We start from the raw sequence: 25,556 nt of genomic DNA, 5'->3' as shown, positions 1-25,556 counted from the left end.
GCTATAACATGGTAGCAAAGTTTGTATAATGTTTGTTAAGAAGGCTATTTTCTCCAAACTTTTTTTTTCCCTCCCCCTTCCCTCTACCTATTGCAGCAGATCTGATTTAAGGTGGGGGGAAGGGGAGCTATCTGGGAGTTGTGTTTGTGCATGGTTAGATGCTCCTCTTGTTGTGTGTTCTCATACTTACCCTCAAACAAAAAAAGTCTACCAGGAATTAACTTTGTATTCATAGCACATCTTTGCTAAATCCACGCTCAATGGCAATCAAGACTCTAATCTCATAATCACTAGCCCTTTTGGGTCTAGTAAAGTTCTGTATCATCAGGAACGTTTGTTCTTTGCTGCCCTAGAATTCTCAAACAGCAGCATTTAACAGGAAGGAAAAGCATCAACTAGACAGTTTCATTCATCTGTTTGTAGTTTTTTTGGGTACACTTCACACATTTTGCTTCCTGTACCAAGGTACTCCAAAAAAATCTGGTGAGCTAATGCTATGCCTTAGTGTTTTCCCCCAGGACTTCCCAGTCTAACACAGCTCACTAATAAAACATGTAATCATCATTACTGTTAATAAAACACAAGCTTCAGAAAGATTTAATAGGAATAAGTAAGTAAGTACTCAGTAGTTTAGTGCTTCTTTGAACTTCTAGTTTTATTAATCTAACTTTCTCAGTAACCTCTCATTTCTTTGGTAATAGTGCCTAACAGATTTCCAATAATCTTGAAGCTGAGTAGAGCTGGTTAATTCCTAGGAAAGAGACTGCCAGGACAAGCCTAGTAACTCCTGCTAATGACTAAGCAATTAGACTAAATTAGCACAGGAACTGAACCCTAGTCTAGCATATGAAGCGACATTGAAAATAATCGCATTTTCTTGGCCAGGCTGGATGAGGCTTGGAGCAACCTGGTCTAGTGGAAGGTGTCCCTGCCCATGGCAGGGGGGTTGGAACTAAATGGTCTTTAAGGTCCCTTCCAACCCAAACCATTCTGTGGTTCTGTGTTAAAGCGCAAGAGCTTTCCATCCTGCTTCTAACCGCCCAAGCAAAGACACAAGGTTTACTTTCTATTGTTTACTGTATTTCTGTCTAGTGATGTATTCGGTGCACCCAAATGGCTCATTTCACAAAGCAACCAGAAAAATGATGAATGGTAGTGGCTGGGAAGAGAAGCTTGGACAGAAGTCGTGAGATTTAGACAGGAAAATGTGAATGAAAACTGGAAATCATTCTAGGAAAGTTTACTAGATGACTAAAAACCACAATTTCATAACTGTGAATAGAGACATCTTCGGTTAGTGGCACCTCCTTATTAAGTGAGGAAGTAAAGGCAGCTATTAAAAATATATCAAATAAACGGGGAAGAAGAGAAGAAAGAGGAAGGAGGCAGCAATTATGTAAATTAGAGGCTATGGAAATATGAAGAGGTGAAGAACTTGAAAGGGAGCAAAAGAAACCTCTACTTCACAGCCTAAGGACAGTAAAGCATTTTAATGGATAACAGCAATAAAGTAATCCCTGACAATAGTGTAGCTCACTTGCTGGCAGAAGATAGTGAAAGTCTTAGTGATTCAGGAAGGGCAGAAATACTCGGTAGTTCTTTTTTTTTTTTTTTTTTTTTCCCCCCTTCTTGGTGTTTAGAAAGAAGCAGTGTGATGTAATCATGCATCATGGGAATGCAGAAGTACCTTCTAACCCTCCCAAGTAACTACAAAAGATGATAAACAGCAACCATAAAGGACTGAAACATAAAACTCAGCATGTCTAGGCAGCACCAGATAAGCAAGAGAGTTGGGTGAGATGCGTAGCCTTCTCTTGCTCATTTGTAGTATGTCTTTGAGCAATGAGGAAACTTTTGAGTCTAGAGGAGTGTTAACTCAAAGACAGGCAAAGCAAGATGACCTGGATAATCCTGGCCCAGCTTGTGTGATAGTAGAGGGCAAATATTGAGAAAGCTTGATACAGGATTCAACTAGTAGAGGAGGGAAGGGAAGATACTGTACTGTGCTCAGTATAAAGTGAGATTTGGATTTTTGGGCATTATTTTTTATTTCAGAAATTATTATTTGAAAGTATCTATTGTGTTACATGATACCTTGACAGACTCCTTGCTCTTTATCAGCCCCAGTGATGTGCTCCGGTGGCCAGAATTAGTTGGTGCTATGGCTGGATTTGGCACAGATGTCGAGTGCTAGAGCTGGAACCGTTCAAACTAGGATCAACGTGTTAACTGTTGCTGAGACAGCCGACTATTTTTATATGTGTCATTTCTTGAGCCCAAAGCTAGCTTCAAATAGGTGTTATAAAAGAACCTTTCAAGCCTGGAGAAAGGTAGGTAGCCTGTGATGGGAAGGCAGGTGGACCATGAGGCAAAAATTATGCCTAAGGGGGCTTATAAGACTAGTATTGTTTTACAAAAATCTATTCACTTCTATTTGTGGAGATAGGGAAGGCAAGAGGACATGGTTTGTGTGTCACAAAGTGAAACCAGTCTCAACTGAACAGATGTGGGTAATGATTCTAATCAACACAGTCATATGCCAGCTAGTTCTGACAGGCCAGTTGGCATTGATTTGGCATGAAATAATGGATAAAGGTAAGCTGTTATCGGTTTAATATCTGGTCTTTTTATTAATCGCTAGGTACAACATGAGTGAAGTGCAGCTTATGAGCATTCATACACCTGGCAGGCAGTGATTCAGAAATGAATTTAAGGGTCCTAATGGAAATAGAGCTGAACATGAACTTGCTGTGGGACATGGCAGTTCTACAGTGATGACAGGAGCAGGGCTGTGTTCGTAAGATTCATTAGTTTAATATCAGAATAACATGAGAAACTCTTACAGCTGAGAAACTCATAGAATCTGGAGAGTGCATAGGAAAAGAGCCATACAAATTATGAAAATACTAAAAAATGCCTTCCAGTGGGAAACTGAAAGTGATCCAGCTGTCCTGCTTAAAAGAGGACTTGATTCAGACTTAAGTAGCACAGAGTCTAGCTGGTATGAAACCAACTTTGTATTATTGCTGGAGAAAGCATATAAAAGACTCTATAACGGGAAGCTGAATCAAGGTAAGTTTTAAATTAGAAATCAAGACAGTGAGGTAACTTGACAAGGTGGGGGTGTGTGTGTAGATTCCCCATCGCTTGAAACCTTCAAATCGAGATGTGACACCTCTATGCTCTAGTCAAATACTAGTTACTGGGCTCAGTCCAGAAGCAGAAAAGTGATACAACGTCAGCCTTTCACAGAAGGTGACACTGAATAATTCAGTGATCCCCAAGGATTCGTGAGTGTCTGTTACTCTTCCTAAATTTTTGAAGTGTATTGCTGTACGTGGGTAAACTTGAGTCAGCTTTGGTGCTGATACAGCAGTTATTCTATCAATCCCTTACACTGGGGGTAAAGTTACACTCAGTCAATTCTTCAATTTAGTCAAGTAACATGTGTAACAGCTTTGAAGAAACTGCTCTGTGGATCAGGATATTGATGCCAAAAAGCATAAGTTTAAAAGATTCCAAAGCCAAGGGTGTTTTTAAGGACTTTACCATGTGATGATGATAACATACATTTCTCTTAGTACTGGATATTTGTTTTTTAAAGGAAGTGCTATTTTCCCTGAAGTGACTCCTCCAAATCACACATTCTGAAATCTCTCCCATATAGCTGTATCTCTTACTATTTTCCTCTCTAAAAATAATGTAGCATGTCTTGAAAAGACAATAAATTGCAGTGTTAATAGACAGTGAAGGCAGTTGATCATTTGGATCTGGTTATGTCCTGACATCGAAAGTTTCATCTAGTGAATTGATTCACCTAGCTTTAATGAGATCCCAAAGATGTAAATGGTTGGTCAGTAGGGTTATGCAAGGCTTAAATAGATGTATGAAGCTTGAAAAGGATGTGGAACTGTGTTAATACCGTTGCAGTTGCGTGACAGGCTGGCTGGGCATTGAACTACCTGAAGGATCTTTCTGGTTTGCCTTTCCCTGTAATGGTTGCTTGGGCAGAACACAACTATGGAACCTGACAGTGCCCTTACGCCCAGAGCATCCGGGGGATGTTGTATGTGTGGTTCCACAAGCAGAATAATTTCTTCATAAATTGAAGATAATGAGGGAGGTTTGATAACTACCTAAGAGGCCATGGCATACCAGAACATGTGACATCCCGCTTTGGAGGGCAGATGTTAGCACACGAAATCCATCTGGCTGCTGCGCTGCAGCTAAGCCTGCCCTGCCAAACTGTAAATTGCAAACGGCTACAGAGAGATCTGCATATCTGCAAGTAACCAAAAAAAAACCAAAACCAGGCAGCCTGAGACATGGACGTTGAGTCAAGTCCTGAACAAAAGCAATCCTCTGCCTCATTTACACCGAAGCCATCTGAAGCAATGCATTAACCTTTTAAAATCAGATCAGGAAGGGGTTGCCTCTTGGTATATGCTGGAACAGTGTGAGTAGTAGCTGGTTTTGGCTGGTAAATATCCATCTTTTCCCAGGGTTTACCTGTAACAGCCCCAATTACAGGCTCTAGCAACCATCATTTAATTTCTTGTGGTGTAGTTAAGCTTATTGTACTCAGCTGGAGAAAACTTGCAACTCAACCAATGGGTATGTTTAACCAATAATTGCATAGTAGATAACTAGCTGCTTTCAGCTCTTCCTGTTTTCCAAGATCAAGAAAGGAAAACATTTCATGCAGAAAATCTCAATTCTCCGTGCAACAGTCTCATGAAATCCGAACTCTCCCATTTTATTAATCGGCGTCTTATAAGTACGAAGCGTTTGTTCAAGATATCTTCTTGCAGCGTTTGGAATTTGCTCCATGTTTACTAAGACCACACACTCAGTGGGGTTGTACAGCACTAGGATTACAGAGCCCAGTGAGTATAGATACTGTTGTGATAGCCAAAGCTCTGACACTGAAGTCTTAACTCGAGAATGTCCAAAGCTGAGCATGTGAGTCCCTGCAGCCCGAGGTGAAGTGCCAAGCTTTTCAGCAGAAAGCTGTAACCGATCCAGACCTTGTGTGGCTCGGATCCAGGGGAGAGTGCGTAATATGCACTGATTACTTGGCTACATCCAGTTTAGTTTGTTCTGATCTGGAAGGATGGTGCTAACTGTTTCAAAATTGTCTGGGAAAGAAAAGTCAAAGCGGAAAAAAAAATCTATATTACGTTGAAAGAAAATGTTTTAACTAATCCAAGAATATTTTAAATATGTTTTAACATAAAATAGCACGACAATCAAATACAAAATAAGAGCTATTTCAAAGTGAAAAGATGAAGTATTTAATTCTGAAACATTTAGGTGGGAAACTTTCACAAATTTTTGTTTGATCGGTACAATTTTGAAAAGATTTATTAGAACTATCTTTTTTCCAATGGAAAATAATTCCATATCAAGATTTTTTTTTCCTGCCTAAAACTTGTGGCTAAACCGATATATTGTTCCATGTAAATGTTAGCAATGCTTGTTCAATATTTCAGCAGCAGCTCTCTCAGAACACTGAGCTACCTGGGGTGGAGGAGGAAAGCCCAACCCAAAACTTTCCTGTAAAATACGCATATGTCACAGTTGTCAAACTGGCAATAGCAACACCAGCATAGATTTGGAAAAATGGACATTTTTGTTTCCAGTGTTTTCTTCATTCCAATGAAGACTAAAATCATTTTTTTAAACCTGAAGAGAGGCAGAAATAGCTGCCCATTATGATTTGCTTTGAAATGAACCCAGATTGTGTATGTGTAGCCCCACTTGATAACGTTAATGTTCGATGATTTACAGATCAGAATCAAAAAAGGAAAAGGAGAATCATTGTTTGAATAGCAACTGCCCAGGAGAATATTCATTGAGTTTAGATCATGACTCAACAATGTGGTTCAGAAAACATAGTTCAGCAGTTGGAAAAGCGTTTGAAATGGTTTAAATTTTTTCTGGTTTTTCATCTTGGCAAATATATGCATAGAGGAAAAAAAAAAGGCTACTGGCCAATTGCATAGAGATGTTGAATGCATGCCACTGGTGAATAATAGCATATAAAGTGGACACTGATTCCAAAAGAAACTTTAATCAGTGCTCAGCTATCGAATTCTACTCTGGCAAAAGCTCAAGTGGTTTGTATCTTTGTGGTCAAATGATGTCAGCCTCTCTGGACCAGCTGGGTCTACAGGATGAAGAAGGAAGGGCTTGCTATCAAAAATACCCTGTCCCTGTGAACAGTCAGGTCACTGGAATGTTAGCAAAATCACTGCAGTGGGTCTGAGCTTTTTCGCCTACAGCTAGGATAAGAGATGGCTACTTCTGCAAACAGGCTGTGAGTGCTTTTAAAACTGCATTTAATCCCTTGGAGTACATCTAGAAGTGGAGAGGACAACAGAGAAAGCGCTTCTTATATCAGCTGTATATTTGACAGGTAAATGAACAAGCAGCCCCATTTGGACTACCTGGTGTTTCTGGACAGCTTGCAGTCTGCTCTACTCTGAAATGCATCACTGAACTGACTGAAAAATCACTGCATTGTGGAAATGGTACCTCCATCTGAAATAATTATTGCAGCTACCCAGAAAACGCAGAGAAAGGGCCTTCCTGGAAATTCTTTTCCTTTGGGAATCCAGGATCCCGTAGAAAGGAAGACCATAATGAAATCTAATTGTGTCCAGTACAAGTGAGTAAAATGAAAGCCTACTTCTTTACACTCCGAAGGCCCCCCCTCCCAAAACTGTTTCTGCTGCTGTGGCATGGGGCTATGCAGTGTGCATGCTTCGCAGATGTGTGCGGAAGTCCCTGAGTCACAAAGTAGATGCTGCCCCATCGTCCCTACGTACCACAGTCATCTTTAAAATGAGTTTTCAGTCCATGTGCTACTGTGTCTTGACACTGAGGACCCAGAAAGAGCAGGCTGTTCCAGTGGGAATGTTTACCAGCTGATATGACTTAACTACCTGCCTTCAGAATCCCTTCATCACAGACAATAGGAAAAGGGTTATGTGGTTCACTGCGGAACCCCTCAGTGGGGACATGGTGGCATGTGCCTGATGTCTGACCCCAGGCCTGCCCCTGCCTGTGCTGCGCTCCTGTGCACACGCTGCGGTCTGCTACTGCCTCCAGGGCTATCATTCATCTCATCTTACTCCCACCTCCGCACCTTTTCCATGAGTTCTTGAAAGCTTTGATTTGGTACAGCAAGAGGTCTTGTGTGCCTTTTTTTTTTTTTTTTTTAAAGAAAAAGATTCTGCAGCTACAACAGGATTATCAAGTTTTGGTAGCATAAAGGTGTAAAGAAAGTGAAAATTTTGAGAAAAAATAGTCAAGGCTATAGATGAAACTGAATCAAAGTTATCATCAAATTTCATAATTCAAAACTCCTATCAAATCCAATTCAGGAATCAGGAAAATGTAAAAATTCTACAGATTACTGAAGACAAAGTTAACGACAACTTTCTTAATAATATACAATCAGAAGAAATGTTGTTTTAATTAAGCCAAGATGAGCTATCATCCCTTAACTCCAGCCATTCAGAAGCACTATCAAACTCTACTTGTAGGGGAGCAGATTAATATTAAAAATACAAATCTGCTGATTAATATCTAGCAGATGTGGTGGACTGAACCTTGCAAATTATCTTTCTACCCCAACTGTAGTTTTATTGCGACTGATAAATAAGAAGGAATTCTTGAAATCTACTTTGGAATTGAAAACTGAAGTTTTTTTCTTTTTTCTTAAATAAGGTGATGAAACTATTTTCTGTTCATCTGAGTTTAGAATAAATGGTGTGTCTCAGGATCTTTGGGAAAACCTGCATGAGCTGAAAAGCAGGGTACCTGTTAGGCACTCCAGTGAAACACCAAGACAAGACTTCAAATGAGTTCAGAATGACTTTATACATGTTAACTTCACATGTCTTTGGGATACTTCTTGCTTTGTCTCCTATAAAAGTCATAGAAGGGAATGGATATTTTCAAGCTAAAGCCCCTGCAGCGACAACAAATAGAGTCAAAAGGTGAATGTGCCTTGTGCCCACAGAGAGGGCTCCCCCTTTCACAGAGTGGAAGTTGGTGTTGAAAGAGTTCCAGATGTCCCCCAGGTTATAGGTTGAGGTGTTGAATGTAAATCATGCCTTTCTTTCCGGCCTCTGTGGGTTTGGCTGGAGATGCAAATGCCCTTGCTACTTCACACTTCAGATATTAGAAATGCTTCTCACTGAGAGAATTTTTTAAATTGGCAGTGTAAGACACTAAAAGAAGAAAGGCTAATACCCAGGTTGCTCTTAATTAGCAACCCACAGTTACTGTGTATAACTAAATCAGAGCCTGGAGTGTGAATTTTGCAGGAGTCACAAAGTGACAATTAATCCCTAAATAAGGATTCCTCCACTGTTCTTTAAACTGAGAGGTTGTTCTCCCTCTTAACAGAGGAAAGGACTTCGCTAAATTATGTTTGCCGAATCTTCCTGGCAAATACGCTGGCTGGTAAAGACAAAACCTGTTGGGTTATTAATGCATCAAAACTAATGATGCCGTAATAACTGATTATCTTTGGCACAAGTACAGAGCTTGAGGGACCAGGCATGGCGCTGCCCTGTTTGTTACCACGGTAGACAACTACGAAAGAAGTACAGATCTGGACTTGCATAACTCGAAAGCAGTTCTGAGCAGATTGTAGACTTCCAGGCCAAGAGAAAAAGAAACATTCCCTTCTCCAAAGCTACAATTTAGGCACCAGGAGGAATCTGACCCACTTGCAGGGGAAAACAAGTACAAAGAGCTGTGATCAATGCTGTGCTGACTAATGGGTTTTCACAAACCACCCTGGAAAATTCACTTGACGTGCGCTTAATCTGGTACGAGGTGGTAAGAGCGGTCTGGGTGTGGCAAAGGTTTGATATTTTTAGCTTGGACTTCTCTGGCCATATCTTCTACAGATAGGGCTGAATATGCAAGCAAAACGGTGAATGGCTTCTGTGAGACAGCAATAAACTATTCGATCTCGGTAAGATGGGATAACTACTCGCTGCTTGACTTCAAATCAGAGCTTGGTCAAACTATACAGTTAACTTAGGAACTGCGGTTGCTTGTAAGTACTGCTTTGAACTTGTGCAGGGTAAACAAGTAACGTCTGGGCTATGGAGATAGCTTTTCTGCTCTCCAAGAAGTAGAAGCACCTGTTTTGATAATCCCACGGATGCACGGAAGCTTCATTGAGAAGCGATAGGCAACAGTGAGCAACTTTGATACATGAGAATATCAGCCCACTCCTCAGTAAGGTTTTGCATCTCCTGTCTACAAGGAAAGTTTTTCAAAACTGTCTGCAGACCTGAACGCAGTCAAGTAGCTGAAGGACGTTTAAAGGCTGTGCCAAGCGGTGTGCTTTTTGCGCGTGCCAGATGTGAGCAAGCTGTGATTTATGCGTGCAAGTGCCTCCGTGCAGACGTGCATATGAGCTCAGCCAGAGTTTAGCGTGAGCGCCTTTAAAAACTTGAATTCTGAGTTGCACTTTCCATGTTGTTTGTTCTTTTGCATTAGAACAGGCTCTGCTTCTGAAAAGATACCGAGTGGAACTTCACAAGAAGCTGAGGAGATAAAAGTTTTAGCCCAGTAACAAACGGAGATGAGCACTAGTGAGTCATCTGCTGAGTTTTGAGGGCAGATGGCTGGTCAAGAAATGCCAAGCCATTCTTTTAACACCACAGAAATCTCTCTCTTCTCTGACCATAACTATGGGGTTATTCAAAACCAAGGTCTGGAGAGACGAGAACAATTTACTTTCTCAGAACTTACCTCCCAAATACAGCTGCTAAGACCGATTTGTGAACTTGCAACCTGTGTCCAATGACAGCAGTTACACTTCTGTCATCTCTGCAGAAACTGAGTGCTGAAAGGCACAAATGCACATGCATTTGTGGGGAGGTGAAGATACTCCCAGTGGGGGTGGAGTTGAAGTTTCTTTAAAGATTCTGACAAGGTGCCCTCCAGGTCCAGGGCAAGAACACTGGACAGGGAAAATGGATTTGAATTCTGCAGTGACTCATGACACTTGGTGTGCTTCAGTATGTTTTAGCCTGGTGAGAGATGCTGTTTCAAGCCACAAGGAGGACATGTGGGTATATCTGATAGCGAGTAAAGCCTTACGCAGCTCTTGGTGGCTGAGAGACCTTGCCATCACAGTATGTTCAACCCATAAGAGCTAATCCAGTTGTGTGTCATCAGTTCTAATTGCCCCTTTTCATTCTTTTGTGGTATTGTAGGGTACAGCTCTAAGAGGCCAGAATTATTCTCTCTTCTGCATTTGTAGCTGAATACAAGTTCTGAATTACACCACTCATTCTGCTAATGCCCTTTCTGACTTGAGCAAGTTATCTCAAAGTAGCTATGGTCGTCTGTTTGAAAAAGTGAAACTACCAGCCAGAGAGTATCGTCTGGGGGTTACATCTTGTAGCTATGGTGATCTAAGAGTCCAGAGCAAATGTTGCTGCTATGAGCCTTGTGCTCTCTTGCACTCTCGCTTTCTTAAGACTCAGTTCTGAGCCAATTCAGCTCATTAAGCCAAGCTAAATTAAAAAAAAAAAAAAAAAAAGACTACTTTCTCCAATTTTAATGAGCTGGATTGTTTGTGAGAAGGGTTTGGCATATGCCAGCACAAGGGCAAGGTGGGATGCAGGAGATAAGGAGGGAGCAAAGGGTGTTGGGCTAAACAAGAGCAGGACCTCCCTCTTTTGGGAGTAGCAGACTTTTAGATCATCCTGATATCTAATCTTTCTGGTTGTTAGTCACTGCCTTAGACTGGGGGTGTCATGACAAAACCTTTGTTGCTATTGTTTTTACCCTTCTGACACAGAGGAAACATGACCTGATTCACATAATTTCCTTCATGTAAACAGTGAGTAGGAATTGTGTGTGTCTGTGTGTTCAGGACACAGACAATGACTTCTCAACAGCTTTTGCTGTCTGATGAGAGTGCTGGGCTGGGAAATAGGGTGATGTTGACTCTGGAAATGGCTACAAAGAGCAATATAATGTAAAATATACACTGAGAGACCCTGAGCAAAGGAATCACTTATCTCGATACAGGTTGTCCCCTTAAGGTCACTTAGGTAAGGTCAGTGCAGCAACATTTTATAGTACACTTGTGCCAAAAATTCATAAGCGATTCAATTAAGCCTTAAAAGCTGTTGATGATGCAGTAGAAGCTGTATTTCCACTGCAAGCTTTGCCAGTATAACACCACCAGCAACATCTTTGCGGTGCGGTACGTGAAGTGTAGGCTGAGATTCATAGGTGGCCCAGAGTGATGCAGCACCTTGGGTTTTGTGAAAGGTAGTCATGCTGTGGAATGGCTCCCCAGCGGAGGTAGGCGAACAGTGCAACGTGAGTCTGGATCCCAGACTTTGAGCAGTTCACAAGTGGCCTACACTGAAATCTTATTTCTAGTCCCTAGGTGTTCGTGTGCTTATATACGGTTATATATATTTTTGAAGTCCCAGACTGGCCTCAGAAAACATACAAGAATTGTATGCCAAGCAGGAATTACCAGCACAGTATAGAAAATTTCACCTTAGAGTCAAGTAGCTGTGCAAGAACTCACCTAGTACTTTGTGTATTTGCACCATGTAATAATCTCTGGTTACCTGATTTGTGTACAGGTGCTCAGATTGTGTATGTGGAATGTCAGCAGTTGATTTACTGAAAACATTAAAAAAAGTGGGTTACTATGCCTGTGCAAGTTCACTACAAAGAATGCTCCCAAGCTTGCCTATACTTGTTAACTCTTTTCTTTCTGTACCCTCCAACACTCTGCACACAATAACCTATCTTCTAAATCGGTGAATCAGTGGCAACATCTACGGAGCATCAATTTCATTTATCCCTCCTCAAGGAGCATGTTTACCCTTTGCAGAGCCCTTTCGTGGCCCTTAGATGAAAGACATTTCACCCGTGTAAAATATTATTGCTGTTAGCCTAGTGTTTTCAGTGGGTTTTATTGGAACCTGACGTCCTGCCAAAAGTTACACCCTGGGAATCTTTCAGCAAGTGTTCCTGGGTGTTCTGTAGATTACTGCTGTTTTCTCATACACTGTCCTGAGAATTACATTCTCAGATTAGAAAAGATGTCAGTCCTCTTCCCTCTCTGAAAAGAACAAACTGCTGTTCAGGCTCTATATTAAAAGATTAGGCTAGTACTTCTTTTCTGGTGACTTATTATTCAGGTTGTGTTTTGTTTTCTCATTAGCCCCTTTACGAAACAGGTTCAAAATGTTAAATGAGGTTGGTGTGAATTATCTTGTAGCATTATGGAAACAATTTGCATAGCGGAGAATGGCCAGTTAAAGGAAGACTGGCGGAACCCAGACATTCAGTCAGCAACTTTCAACCCTGCAGAGACAAAGAACCTCTAAGAGCTAACTTTATAATGAGGAGCTATAGTATGCCATGGCAGAAATTGAAGGGAGGCCCGAATCCCCTTAGTGACAATTGTGTTTTTCAGAGATCTCCTGGGTAGACATTGCTTTGAGAGACCTTTGGGAAGGGGTGTAGCAAATGAGGCCTTCCTAGGAGAGTGTAGTGGGGAAGCAAATGCCTCTTGGCCGGAATAGGAATGGGAGGAGATGAAAGAAGAATAACTGTTTCTCTGACAACTGAATGACCAAATTCTGCAAATACAGTCATCTTCCAAAAAGCATTCACATTCAGCCACCAAAAATGTAAGTTTCTGGAGTGGGAAACAACTTGGAGGACCTGAAGTTTCTTATCATTCGTTTATTGCTGTATCTGATGTTTATCCTATAGTTTCTCACTTCAAGATGGCTGAGGGACAAAAGAAGCTGATGCAGAACAAATGCCATGGATTCCAACTGAGGTTCACTCAATATGTATTTTGAACTGGAGCTGGATTCTTTTAACAGAGTAATGTTAAAAATGTTGCGTCCAAATGAACTCCTGAATGTTTGGGTAGGGTTGGAAGAATTAGGGAGAAGGAAGGGGGGGAAAAAAACCTGGTCTGTGGGGCAGACTAGGGACTGGATGCCCCTGTTGGGAGTGCCATGGTGGCTGTGATCGTCATTAATTGGCACGGGCTCAGAGAAGCGGCTCATATTGACTCCCAGCTGTAGCTGTGCATTGAAACGTTCACACGTACCTAGCACAAAGTGATGGAGGAGTTTGTCCCTATAGTTTATTCACTTTTGATCACACCCTGCCTCCCCCGGCAGAGCTGTGTCGTTGGAGCAGCTCAGCTTTATTGTCAGTATGTAGTGCAGTAACCCTGCAAAGGGGTTTTGTGGTGCCTTTCTTGCTACAGTCTGTTTCTCTGGAAAAAAAAAAAAAAAACCAAAACCCACAAAACGAAAAGCTACTCTGCTCCTTTTTGCTTATTCACAGTTTTTCATGTCTTGTTTGGGCAGCCTGATACTCTGCTTGATACTGCTGCTGACATGAGCAGAGAAGATAGGCAAAAGAAACTCCTTTCCACCTATTCATATGATGATCATGACTGGTGACTCTTAATCTATATCCCTACCTGTTAGGAAGATAAATATTTAGTGAAATCATTACAATTGTTCTCCTCAGTTCTTGACCCTGACATCAAATAGTCTTGTTTTTTTTGGACCTTCTGAGGAGGTTTTACTTTGTACTCTTTCTGAAGAAATACTGCCTCAAAGGATACCTCTTCGACCTTCAGTCTTGAGGGCCTTCACTCAGCTGCACCTATTGCATTTGAATGTAGCTGCAAAGTCTTTCCTCTCCTTCCCTGCCCTCCCTACCTTAATTTCATACATCCTCCTAACACCTCAGCTCCTGCAGCATTTGAGTGGAGAATGTGAGTTTCCTTCTGCTCACAGGTATTAACATGTTAGCGTTGACTGTGTACGTAATACAGGTGCCTTGGGCAAAAGGCAGGCTGAATGCTGCTTGGTAACAGATACAATATTCCCACAGTTTTGGGCCCACAAAATATCACCTACAGCACAACCAGCAGGAGTCAGAGTCCTACCGGCCCTTCACAATGCACTAGGAGGAGAAGGAGGCCGTCAAAGGACATAGGTCTTTCCACACAAAGACGGTGACCACTAAATCACAATCTTCTCTTAGTTTGTGCATTTTCCTGGTCTCAAGGCAAAATTCCCACAAGTGTGGCTCTTATGTCTGCTGAATCAGCCTTGCAATTACACCCAAAGAGCAGGTGATAACAAGTACTTTGTCACACGCAGTGCACAAATATGTCGTATATAGAAGTGGCTGATATAGCTAGAAGAGCTACTCAGGTGGATACTGGGCCTTATGTCGCAGAGAGGTCAAGGATAGTGCTAGAAGTGCCTTCTGATTGAAGGGTAGCCATGGGCAGTGGTATCCTTTCAGACTGCTCCAGCCAGATCTGCGACAGTATAAACCCCCAACGTACTTAATAGGTTTATTAAGTCCTTGGACATCCATGGTTAATGGTACAGGGCTCGTGGTAAAGCTCAGTGCTACTCGCTCTTGCATCACTCCTCTGAGGTTTAGTCTGCTGAACTTTACTTTTCGTAAGTCATATGATAGTATGTAAAATAAAAAAGTGGGAGAGCTATGGAACTTAGGTTATGCACACCAATAACAGGCATACCGCGCTCCTAGCCCAGCTCTCATCAGATAGGAAAAAACAGGGAGGAGAACAAAGGAAGAAAAAAATTGCTTTTGGATCAGAATAAAGAGGAATGTGTTGTTATCACTTGCAGCCACAGAGCAATGCATCTTTTTAATTTCTAGCTGTTCTCTGCTGTTGACGGCCACAGAGACACCTTTTCCCCGCAGCTGGCCAAGCACCTGAGTCAGTCGCTCCCGTGGGAGACATCATGTCCCTGTTTGTAGGCCACGCGAGCGAGGCGAGAGGAAGCGCTTCCAACGACCCTGCCCCACGCTGGCGGTAAGCACTGTCGCGCTGGCTCGCTTCCCAACCCTCGGCCTGGGCCCCCACCCGGCACCCACGGGAGAACCGCCGTGTTGCCAGGGCACGAAGAGTGACGCTGTGAGACCAGCGTGGTTCGGTAACGCGGGGTGGTGCCAGGAGGCATTGCAGGGTGTTGGAAACGAGTCGGAGCGCTTCTCAGCTCAGTATGGCTAACCAAAAGCTAACCCAAGCGGTAGCCGCCGCGACCTGTTGCCGTCTGCTCCTGAGCTGCCTGTGAGCCTGGTCCTGAGGTCAAATCTCTGCATAAAGATACAGATCTGCAGCGTGCTTGCAACCCTGTCCACATCAGAGATGGCTTTGGTTATCTCTCTGTTTTTCATGGTCTCAGCAGAATAACTGAGCGTTAGATCAGCTCAGAGATGAAACACACCTCTTGCTGCGCTTAGTAGCTCAGGCTAGGATGAAGTGGGGAGTTACATCTGCCCTGGTTTCTGGGGACAGACACCTCCAGTACTCTCAATGCTCTGTCTCTGATCCCCCCATTTGGCTCACTAGCCTTCATAATCCATCATTTTGTAGCTCACACCCTCCTGGAGCGCTCTTCTGGGGCTGCACTCCTCTTTTTTTTTCCTTTTCTCTCCTTCATGGTTTTCTTCCTATAGGTCAGTAGCTGGTTTTTGGTGTGTAGGGGCTTTCATTGTGCTGGTGGGCTTTGCCCATCCCTCTCTGGATCTGAACAGGCCAGCATTATTTCACAAGTGTTAAATCCATTCACAATGGTTTTAAATGGCTGAGCTGCTGAGCCAGCTGAACAGCAAACACCAGAGGGGAAACCACATTTCGTGAGCGCTTCAGATTCCTTCAGACTGTACGTGGAGCCATTAAGAGCAAAGTAAAAGCCCTTTGACACAACTCCCTTCGGCAACTTTTTCACAGCCACATGCCAAAAATGGGGGCTGGCTAAGGAACTTGTCCGGAATCAGCTCCCAAGAATCTAGCACATGAAGATGGAGTTCCAATGTGTTTCTGTTAAAAGGGAGGAAAACAGCAGCATGCTGTATTTTCTCATGGCATATTAGTCCTTTGCTGGATGTCTCTCTGATCAGTGTACATTGCCAGTCAAGGTATCGCCATGGGCAAAAAGATGGAAAAACACCACCCAGATGCTTATGTTATCCAAGATTATTTTTAACTCTATTTGTGTTTGTGTCTATTTTCCTTATTCTTTGCATCTAAGTTAAGAAGAATCCAGATTGTATATCTCAGTCTTCTGATCACCCCAGAAGAATCTTAAGCTAACATGACCAGCCAAGAAATATCCAAGAATGAAAACAATTATCCCGTTGCAATAAGATGGATGAAGGCCTATCTTAAGGAGCTGCTATTTCTGTCTCTGTCCAGACTTGCGAAGACAGAGGACTTAATTCTTCCTTAGAAGATGTAATTGCGTATTCCCTAACCAAGTTATTTCACAACTATCTGGGTTAGCTTAGACACTCGGTAATGGAGGTTTCTGAGCCCAGACAGTCTTGTTAGAGTGATTATTTTGCGCAGCTGCGTTGAGGGAGCAATAATAATTGAGGGTGGTAACAAGGACAAACCTCCCCCCTTCAGCACTTCACCTCCAGTCGGCAAACAATGCCTGGCTACAGCCTGAAATCACACAGGGATGTGCAGGAACATTTCATCTCGAATCAGCTGAAAGAAAGTGCAGACTTGAAGTACAATAGTTACATCAAGAACCTGCACGGTCATTCTGAGTCAGAATTTATGTTTAATGTTCTGAGTCAGAATTTATGTTTAATGTAATTTAGCTTGTTTCACTTTGGTTTTGGGTTTTGCTTCCTACACCAACACGGTTGAGCGTGACTGTAGCTCCACCAAGAAAGATGCACACACAGCTGCGTGCCTGCTCCTCTGAGAGTGTCCAAATTCGTTTCCAATTGATGATGAAGTTACATTCAGCAGGGATGGAACTGTGTTTGTTCTCTTACTGAAAGCTTCAGTTAATGTTCTCCTTTACTTTGTGTGAAGTAACAGAGTGGTCTCCGATGGCTAAATAAAACAATCTTTAGCTGTTCCCTAACAAAGTAATGGAGATTAAAAACGTAGCCGGTGAGAAGTAGAGATGTAACCACAGAGCTGCTGCATGGCAATCCACCCATCCCAACAGAGATGCTCAGTCTTTCCTTCCTGCTTCTGTCACTCTCTCCTTGTGTGTTCTTGGGTATATCAGTGGTCATTTCCCCCTCTCTGCCTCGACCTCATACCTATACAATAGGCAGGAAAACACCTCTTGCTCCATATGGGGATTGTAAATTTAAACTCATAGATATTTACAAAATGCTTGGAGAACGAGGGACAGCAGAACTTGGTTCTCACACACAGGGTATTGCTGCAGTGTTATTCTCTGCAAAAACATTCCTTCAGTAACACATAGGCTACAGAAGAACAGTTGGTTGCCCTTTGGTTCGTGTTAGATTGGTAGGAGCAGTTATTTTTCTCACATAACTAAGGTCTGAGGTGAATTTGGTGGTGGTTTTTGTTTTTTTTATCCCCCAAAATATCATTTGGAGGTGTGTGAGTGCAAAGAGAAAACTCCTGCAAATATGCATAAATATATGCAAAAATAAAAAACCTAAAAGGAAAAAAAAAAGAGTCTGAACAATCCACAAAACAGTACATCATCTCATTTTCTTATTTTCATTTCTCTAAACTTGCTGACAGGATTCCCCCAGAATTTCCAGCACTCACTGAACCTTGACCTAAGCAGCTTCATGAGAAATTTCTTCCCCAAGGCTTATTTTGGATAGAAGGTTCTAAGATCCTGAGTATAATGGTTTTCACAGCTGTAATTATAGAGTCACACATCTGATTCACGTAATTTGACAAGGAATTATAACTTGCCTGGTTCAAAGGAGTGTGTCAAGGTGTATGGTAACTGGTGATGTGAATCTTGCAGCGCCTGCACACAGGCTCTTCCATCATTCTGGTGTCCAATTCAAATGTTTCTGTGTTTACATACCCGGGGCAGTCTAGATTACAGTATTCTCGCATTGCCTTTTCTCAAAGAGAGTTTTATAAACATTTGACTCACAAGCTGGAGATGGGGAAATGGCAGTGAAAACGCCCGTGTGCCCTTTTGTACTTGGAGAAGCTCACACTTGTGTGCCTGGTTATTGTATGCATGCAGCATTTTGGGGGCTCAGAAGAGAAACATGACAAGTGAATGCCTATTTTTCAGGAAGGGCTGAGGAATGGTGATTTGGGCTGAAGGCTTCCATTTTTACTGGCTAAATGGGCAGAGGTGCTGTGCCTGTTTGTCGGCTGAGGGTGAAGAGAAGCAAGTGCATGGTTCGGCTCTCAAGCTTGGACTGGAATGAAGCCAAGGGAGGTAGATTTTTGACAAAAGACACAAAAATTGATTTACCCATGGTTTAGCAGTTACTTCACGTTGCAGAGGACTCACACTCACAAAGATGTCTCAGTGGGAGGTTTTGTCATTGGCCAGCCAGGAGAACCGTGCGTTGCCACCACCATAACCAGGTTTATGATTACTTATTAAGTAAAATCTGCTCCTTGTGAGCTCAAATCTGCAAGGTGCAAGCGTGGGTGAGATGTACCTGTATCTCGGTGTGCGAAACAGGTACATGGCGAGAGATGGTGTCCCTAAAGCTTGTGGCTGAGGAGGAGATGGTGGAAGAAGGGCAATGGGGTACAGCCGTGCTCTCTTGCTGCCCCTCTCGGTGGAGCATGGGGCCCCCAACATGCAAAGCCCTGGGTGTTCCTTCAGCCTTTGGGGCTGTACAGGCATCCTCTTGTCACCCCAAGTCCTGTGCCACTTCATCCCCTTCCCACCCCTGCAGGGAGACCCCATGCCTCCTGGGCCTTGCTCCTTCTATGCTCCCACTGCTTCAGTTGTACAAGCTTTATACAGTAAGCACAGAAATCCTTTGTTATTAATAAGCTTTTGTAGCTGCCAACCTCTGGGATCCTCTCCCCTTGCCTCAGGGGAGGTGGCAGCACACCCCCCAACCCAAGTGACTCCCTCCTTCCCTCACAATCTCCTCTTCAGAAATGTCTGGGCCTTTTCAGATTACTTTCATACACCCCATTTCCCTTCCCTCACGACTGTGACCATTTCTAGCTGTGACCTGAGCTCCGGCTCTGCTGTGCTTGTCGGATGTGGAGGCGAGGTGCTGTATGCTCCGTCTGCGATGAACCAACCCTATGAGGCAGTGTGGGAAAACGTCCTGTAACTCACTGTCACAGCAGCCCCAGCTCTGAGTGAAACTTGTATGTTTGGTGCCACATGTTCCACGTGCAGCTGCAGGCAGAGCCTCTCATGGAGCCCGGGAAGGTCTGGGCATCCCCCACACCTGCGAGGCCAAAGGGGTTGGTTTCCAGTGTGAGGCTGCTGATTTCCATGGGATAATCCCAAGGATATCTTTGACACCACATGTGCTCAAATACCCTAAAACCTGGGGGCCAGTTTCTCAAAATGAGAAAATACCATCACTGTGTTTGGGAAGGGTATAAACGAATGTTCACCCTGAGTGGGAAGGCTGGGCATGACCAGGTAGAGGAGGTGGGAGGAATGTCCAGGGAAGAGGAGAAACACCACATCCTATTACAGAACAAAGGATGAATTAGTACTGGCTATAAGAAAAAGCCTCCGTCTTCTCAGCATGTTGTCATTGTGCTGTCTGTCTTCTAGTGTGAGTATTACTGGTTTCTGGGACCAGCACGGGTGACGTTACGCAGGTCTGCATCACACCCTGTTTCACACCTGTCTCGTGACTGACTAGGGCATGGTGAATCTTTGCCTAACCCTGCAGCCAGCCCTATACAGGCTTTACTCTCAAGCAACCGACCGAAGTCGTGCAGTCGGACTGAGTGGCATCCACCAGTGAGCAGTCACTGCTACCGTTTGGGCCCTCCCTGCTGCTATTGCCGGTTACACCCAGACTTAGACCTTCGCCTAAGTGATCTGAAGTGAGGAGTAGCTGCCACTCTCCTGGGCAGGCAGTCCTGCCCCTCCCAGGTGCTGGCACTTGCCTGATCCTCCTGGGATCTGTGCAGAACAGCAAACCGGAACACTAACCCTGCCAAAAAGTGGTTAGTTTTCTCCGCGTTTAGCTCTCTGAACCAGCTTTGCCAGGGTCAGATGAGTGGCACAGGTAGTGGAGTGCATCCCTGGCAGTGAGGAGTAGGGTCCTCTTTGAGGGGCTGTAGTAATTGGGTTAGCTTAGTTAAAAACACGGAGAGATAAGTTCTTCAAACTCCTGATGGCTGACCTGCACACAGGGATGCCACAGGAATGGCTCTTTCTGAAGCGCTTGCGATTTCTTTCTGAAAGGCTCCTTCTCTCAGTGCAGACCATCACTACCCAGGCCCAAATTACAGAACCCAAATAACGCTGCTGAAGTCCCCTGGGGCAGGGACACTGCTCGGCTGGGGAGGTTGGATTGCCACCGTTACAGGCAGGTGGAGGGGAGTAAGGGTCCGATGGCACTAGAAAGCACAAGCTGGCTGCTGCTGCAGAAGCAGGCAAATACCTGCCCAAGCCAAGAACCTGTAAGCATGTCACAGCCTTGAGGGGCACGTTAGAGCCACAGAAAAGCACAAAACCAAAAGTCTAACCCAGCAGTGAACACACTCCCTGCACACCCTCAACCCGGCCTAGGCTGAAAGTGGGATGTGGGAGACGGGATTTACAGTGGTAAGTGAGACTTTCCATTTGTTTCATGGGCATTTTGGAAAAGTCCCCACTGTCCTGCTTATAGCTAACTCTATTTATCTGCCTCCCTAAATCCTCCTGGTCAAAACCTGCACACTGGAAGTAAATTATCCAATTATTTAAAACCTTTTCTCATACCAAGTTGCTTGTACACTTCTCTTTATTTCCACAGATGTATTTTGCATTCAAAGTATTCACCAAACAGCTTCTGCCAAAAAATGTTCAGTCTAGGGACTGTTTTCTAAAATGATATTTTATCTGTTTACTCTTTTTACTTTTGATGTATGAATGATTCCCTAAATGGTGAGGTATTATTTCTGCTTTTCGTCCCTGAGGATTTTAAATTTTTTTAACCGAAGAGTAAGAAACTATAAAAAGAAAGAGGCAACATACAATATATAGCCTCTTTTGCAACACAAATATGGATGATACTCATCTGGCGCACCTCCCTTAAACACCCATTTATACAGAACATAACACCCATTCATGAATAAGAAAGTATAAAAATACAAACCTTACAAAACTCTGGAGCCGTTCAGAATCAGCCCCAGTCTTTGCTCCGTTCTGCAGTATTCATCTGGGGCTCGGTCAGACTTAGCCGTGGCAATAATGTGTGAGTGCTATGATTTCGTCTGTCCACAGACTTCCCCTGGTTAGTGCCGCTGTGGTGGGAGCGGTGGAACGGATGTTGTCACAGTCGCTCCCATTCAGAGCCTGGGACATTGGCTTAAATCACCGATGAAACAGGGTTGTGTTAAGATGCCAGGTCGTGAACTGCAGCAGCTGAGGTACACAGCTAAACAGATTTAATGCGTCTTTTGCTGCTGAAAAGAACTACCCTGTATGGCTCCCTTCTCCTCTTTCCCCCCTACAAATCACTATGGAAGGGTTGGAGGCAAGAACCAGGGGAATAATAGCATAAAGAAGTGCAGAGAAATCGGCTTGAATGTGACTATCAAAAACTATAAACCTTTGTTTCCTGAAGTAAAAAGAAATTGGTGATGGGATCCTGTTGGATTGGTTTATGTGTTTCAATCCCAAGCGTGTTTTTCTGACCCCAGCTATCCCAGGTTATGCTGTTATACCTCATCAGGTTACTGGTCTGCCTGCATGGCTTCTTCTCAATGGCAGATGCTTAATAGGGGAAGGCGAAAATTTCACTTTGAAGCCACAAATAGAGATGGCTGGGAAAAACCCTGCATTGTTCAAAGTAATTAATATTAAAGTTTTATCTTTTAATAGGTAAATGAATATTTTTAATTAAAATATTTTAATTCCGGTTGTGTCTTTCATCTTAGCACTTGGCTGGCTGGCCTAGGTCTGGTGAGGCTGCTCTACAACCTTCTGCCTTTTTTTTCCCATTTTAGCACCATTTCCTTTTAGCAGCTCTCTGTGCACAGTCTGAGGTTTTGTTAGTCTTCCTAGAAGTCAGAACTGGAAAACAGACTCCTTCGAAACACATGGAACGAGAGGATTTTTGTAAGGGAGAAAGTGGGTTGATGGGGGATACTTCTTGCCGTTACAAAGCAGTCCTAGGTCTCGCTTATGAACAGTTGGTCTCTCTAAAGCAAGATACCACTTGCAGGCTGGTCAGCAATTGTGCCATTGCCTGTAGGGAACTAAAAAGGGTATTTATTTTTATCCTGCTATTGGCTTATGGGATTTGAAAGTACCTTTTTTAGCTTGCATAACTGTAAACATTGTTACTGGACCTCCCGACCTCTTCTCAACGCTTTCTCCAATATTTGACCTTCTGGCCTGCTCCAGGAGATGGCAAATTCCACAGGCTGATGACACACTGGGTGAGGGTGTGTCTCCTGGTTTGGAGAGTTTTAATTTTGCTGAGTGAGCTTTTTTCTCATGCTTTAGGATAAGCAAAAAGGATTGGGGCTGATCAGTTCTCCTTAGAGTCCTCTTACATTTTGCCTGCCTCTTCTAGCTCTCCCCTATGCTAGGCCAGAGGCTCATACTGTTTCCATTCTCTTGTTCCCTGTCTACCCTGCCCATGTAAATGTTGTCTAAGAAATGCTAGTAGGTACTGTGCAACTGCTTCGGGCACAGGACCCTCTCGCTATAAATAAAATATCCTATTTCTGTAGAGCATCACAGTTAACATTCCGGACTGTTCCTGCTGCTCCATCCAGGAGCTCCTGGAGGAGTGAGTCATGCACTGCCACCCCAGAGTGTGCAGTGCACATTCCCACAAGCTCTTCATAAACCCACAGCTGGAAACTTCTAGGAAAACACCTGCTCTGCATTCAGTGCTCAGAATGAGGACTCAAAAGAGGCTTTTAAATGTACTTTCAACTGAAAGGCTTCTTTTTTTCCCTCTGCTACTGATCACTCCTTCCCTCACCTCACACTTCTCAAGTCATTGCCAGGACCTTCTGCTTGTCTCAGCTCATGTGTGACGCTCTTTGCCTCCCCTACCAGCACCGTGTATTTCCTCATCGTAAGCATGCAGGAACCTGTGTGCGTTCACCTGTATTTTGTACAGTCTGGTGGCTTCATGAAATCCCTGTAAGGTGTCACAAAGAAAATCTCAGTAGCATGATTTTTCTTGTGCCGCCCTGTGTAGAGGTGGATAGAAACACTCCACACCTTCCTGCTCTAGAAACAGATAGGCATGCTCTTTTCAGTTTTGTAAGTCAAGGAACCTTTGACCTTCTGGGTCATTTAACTGAGTAATGTAAAGGCTGAAGATGCTGAGGATCACTTTTGGCTCTTCACTTGACATCAAGGTGGGTTGAAAGAGAAAAGTAAACCCTGGAGTTTTTCAATTGTTTATGAGCATTTTAAGCAGTGAAGCTGATTTTTTTTCATCCATGAAACCTGGGCTTCAAATCCACAATAGACCTAAAACTTTCTATTGCGTGGGATCATGTAACATACAAGGAGTTAATTTGACTTTTTATTTAGCATAATTTTCTTGTCCTCTTTGCCCTCAGTTCCTGGCTTACTGATTTCTGTATTTTCCCCCTCATTATCTAGTTCTAGGAATGCCTAACCTTGCTCTGCCTCCGTCCTCAATACTGTACTTTTTCAACATCACAGCTACCTGTGTATCTTCCTCAGTTACCATGTCCCTTACCTGAGTATAACGGTTCCCAGGACTTAAAAAACTGCTCTGCACCTCGTATCTCAGTGGAGATAGGTTCTGCGGGATCAGGGAGTCTCGGTCTTTCTTTCCAGTTAGGGATAATTGTCCTGATTATTTCCAAGGGCACAAATCTTTCCATTTTAGGTTCTTTGACATGGGTCAAAGAAGTAAAAATTGAGACCCTGGATAGACTTCCCCACTTTTGAGTCTAAGGATGGGTTAAGACCATTGCAGACAGAAAAATCAGCTGCAAAAGGTGGACCCTGCTGCCAACCTACTCAGCTGTGCCATGGGCAGTGCTTCACACTCTTCCCTTCTCCAGAGTTGGCTGAAGTGCGGATCTGGACTTGAACTTCTGAAGTTAGATGGGTGTTTGTGATCCGGGCTTTTAATTCCATTTCATCTCTAATAGTTTCTTTTTCCAAACCCTTGGGTAGTTGCCCTTTCCTAGAACACACGCCGAGCACAAGAAACACCCTTCTTAAAAAAACACAAACACTCAGAAGAGGAACACAGAGAACTGAAAGAGCTTCACCAGAAGTTTTGTCTCTCTATAAACCCTACATAGGAAACCCTGGCCTCTGCGCTCCCTCAGCATTCACTGTATTTATTTCTTTTCCTCCTCTCCAGATTGGGAGCGCTTTCTGCCAAACAGAGCAAGGCTTTGTGAGATGAGGAACGGCTCAGACTTTTGCAGCTTGTAAAGTATGTGCTGCCTCCTTCTGCGAGCTGAAGGCTAACTTCTGCCCCTCCTTCCCCTCAAAACCAGCTCTTTTTAGTAATACCCCTCTTCTTACCCTCACTCTTTGGGAAAAAGGCTCACAACAGCGCTGGCAGCACAGGGCAGAGATTCTGAAACCAGCTTTTCGGCAAAGGAGAACAGAGGAAAGAAGCGGCACTGAGTTTTCGAGTGAATTGGCTGCCAAAGCAGAGGAGCGAATGATAGGAGCGGTGGCTATTTCCCCCAAAATGGGGAGCTTCCCTCCCTCTTCTCCCTCCCACGGGTATTTCCCTGAGACAGACTCACTTGCAGATTGATGCTCTCCCCTTCCGAGGCCATCCTTTTGCCCCCCAGGTCTCTTCCTCCGCAGACGACGCACGGAGTGGGACGCTCTGCACTCCCAGAGCCTCTCTCTTGGCCGGACCGGGACGCGCAGCTGCTGGAACAGACCTGCTATTCATCTGCTGGAGGCCGGCCGCCCGCCTTGGCATCGGCTGGGGGGAGAGAGAGGGGGTGGCACGCCAGTTCTTCATTGTCCGGGCAGCCTGTGGAACAAGCGTCCCTCTTAGACTTTCTGTGACGGTTACGTGGTACCTCGCCGAGGCCAGCTGAGCCCCATGAGCTCACTGGGGCTGGGACGTGGGGATGCAGCCAGTGTACCAAGAGGTTCCTGGCGTGGGCTGTGCAGCCGCAGCAGCCATTCCCATCTCTCCCTCTCTCCCCAGCGCACAGCAGAGCGTACGGGTGGAAAACAAACGGTTGAAGAGATGAGGTCCAGAAAGTTGTGCCTGCTAACTGCTGCTGCTGCAAAGATAGCGTTACGGCTCGCCTAAAGTTTCCACTTTACTCTCTTTACCGTCCCTTCTTCTCATTTTTCTCCCCAGCCAAAATGCTGTTCCTTTCCCCACCCTAACACTTTTTTTTTTTTTTAAAGTTGAATTTGATACGTCTAGCAGAAATCAAATCTTGCTTTTTGCTTAAGTTAAAAGCAACGATGAATGACACTGGAACGGAAACGTATGCAGCCAGAATCCAGCCAAAGTGTAGAAAAATATGTAGTTATTATTAGATGGAATCCTCAGGCAGAAAAATCACTGTAATTCTCTAG

General features: G+C 43.8%; 1 protein-coding gene across 1 annotated transcript in view; it reads right to left on the bottom strand.

Moving 5' to 3' along the window:
- LOC104514664 (ninjurin-2-like) overlaps positions 1 to 24,909 on the bottom strand; it is a 45,133-nt gene extending 20,224 nt beyond the window's left edge. Inside the window, 2 exon segments of the mRNA XM_010158408.1 lie at positions 24,755 to 24,811; positions 24,814 to 24,909. Coding sequence (XP_010156710.1) covers positions 24,755 to 24,811; positions 24,814 to 24,909 — 153 coding nt within the window.
- Positions 24,910 to 25,556: the final 647 nt, after the last annotated feature.

The sequence above is a fragment of the Eurypyga helias genome, unplaced genomic scaffold, assembly GCF_000690775.1.
Source record: "Eurypyga helias isolate BGI_N326 unplaced genomic scaffold, ASM69077v1 scaffold18979, whole genome shotgun sequence".
Classification (NCBI taxonomy): domain Eukaryota; kingdom Metazoa; phylum Chordata; class Aves; order Eurypygiformes; family Eurypygidae; genus Eurypyga; species Eurypyga helias.
Note: the sequence above shows the minus strand (reverse complement) of the source record. Positions and strands in the feature narration are given on the sequence as shown.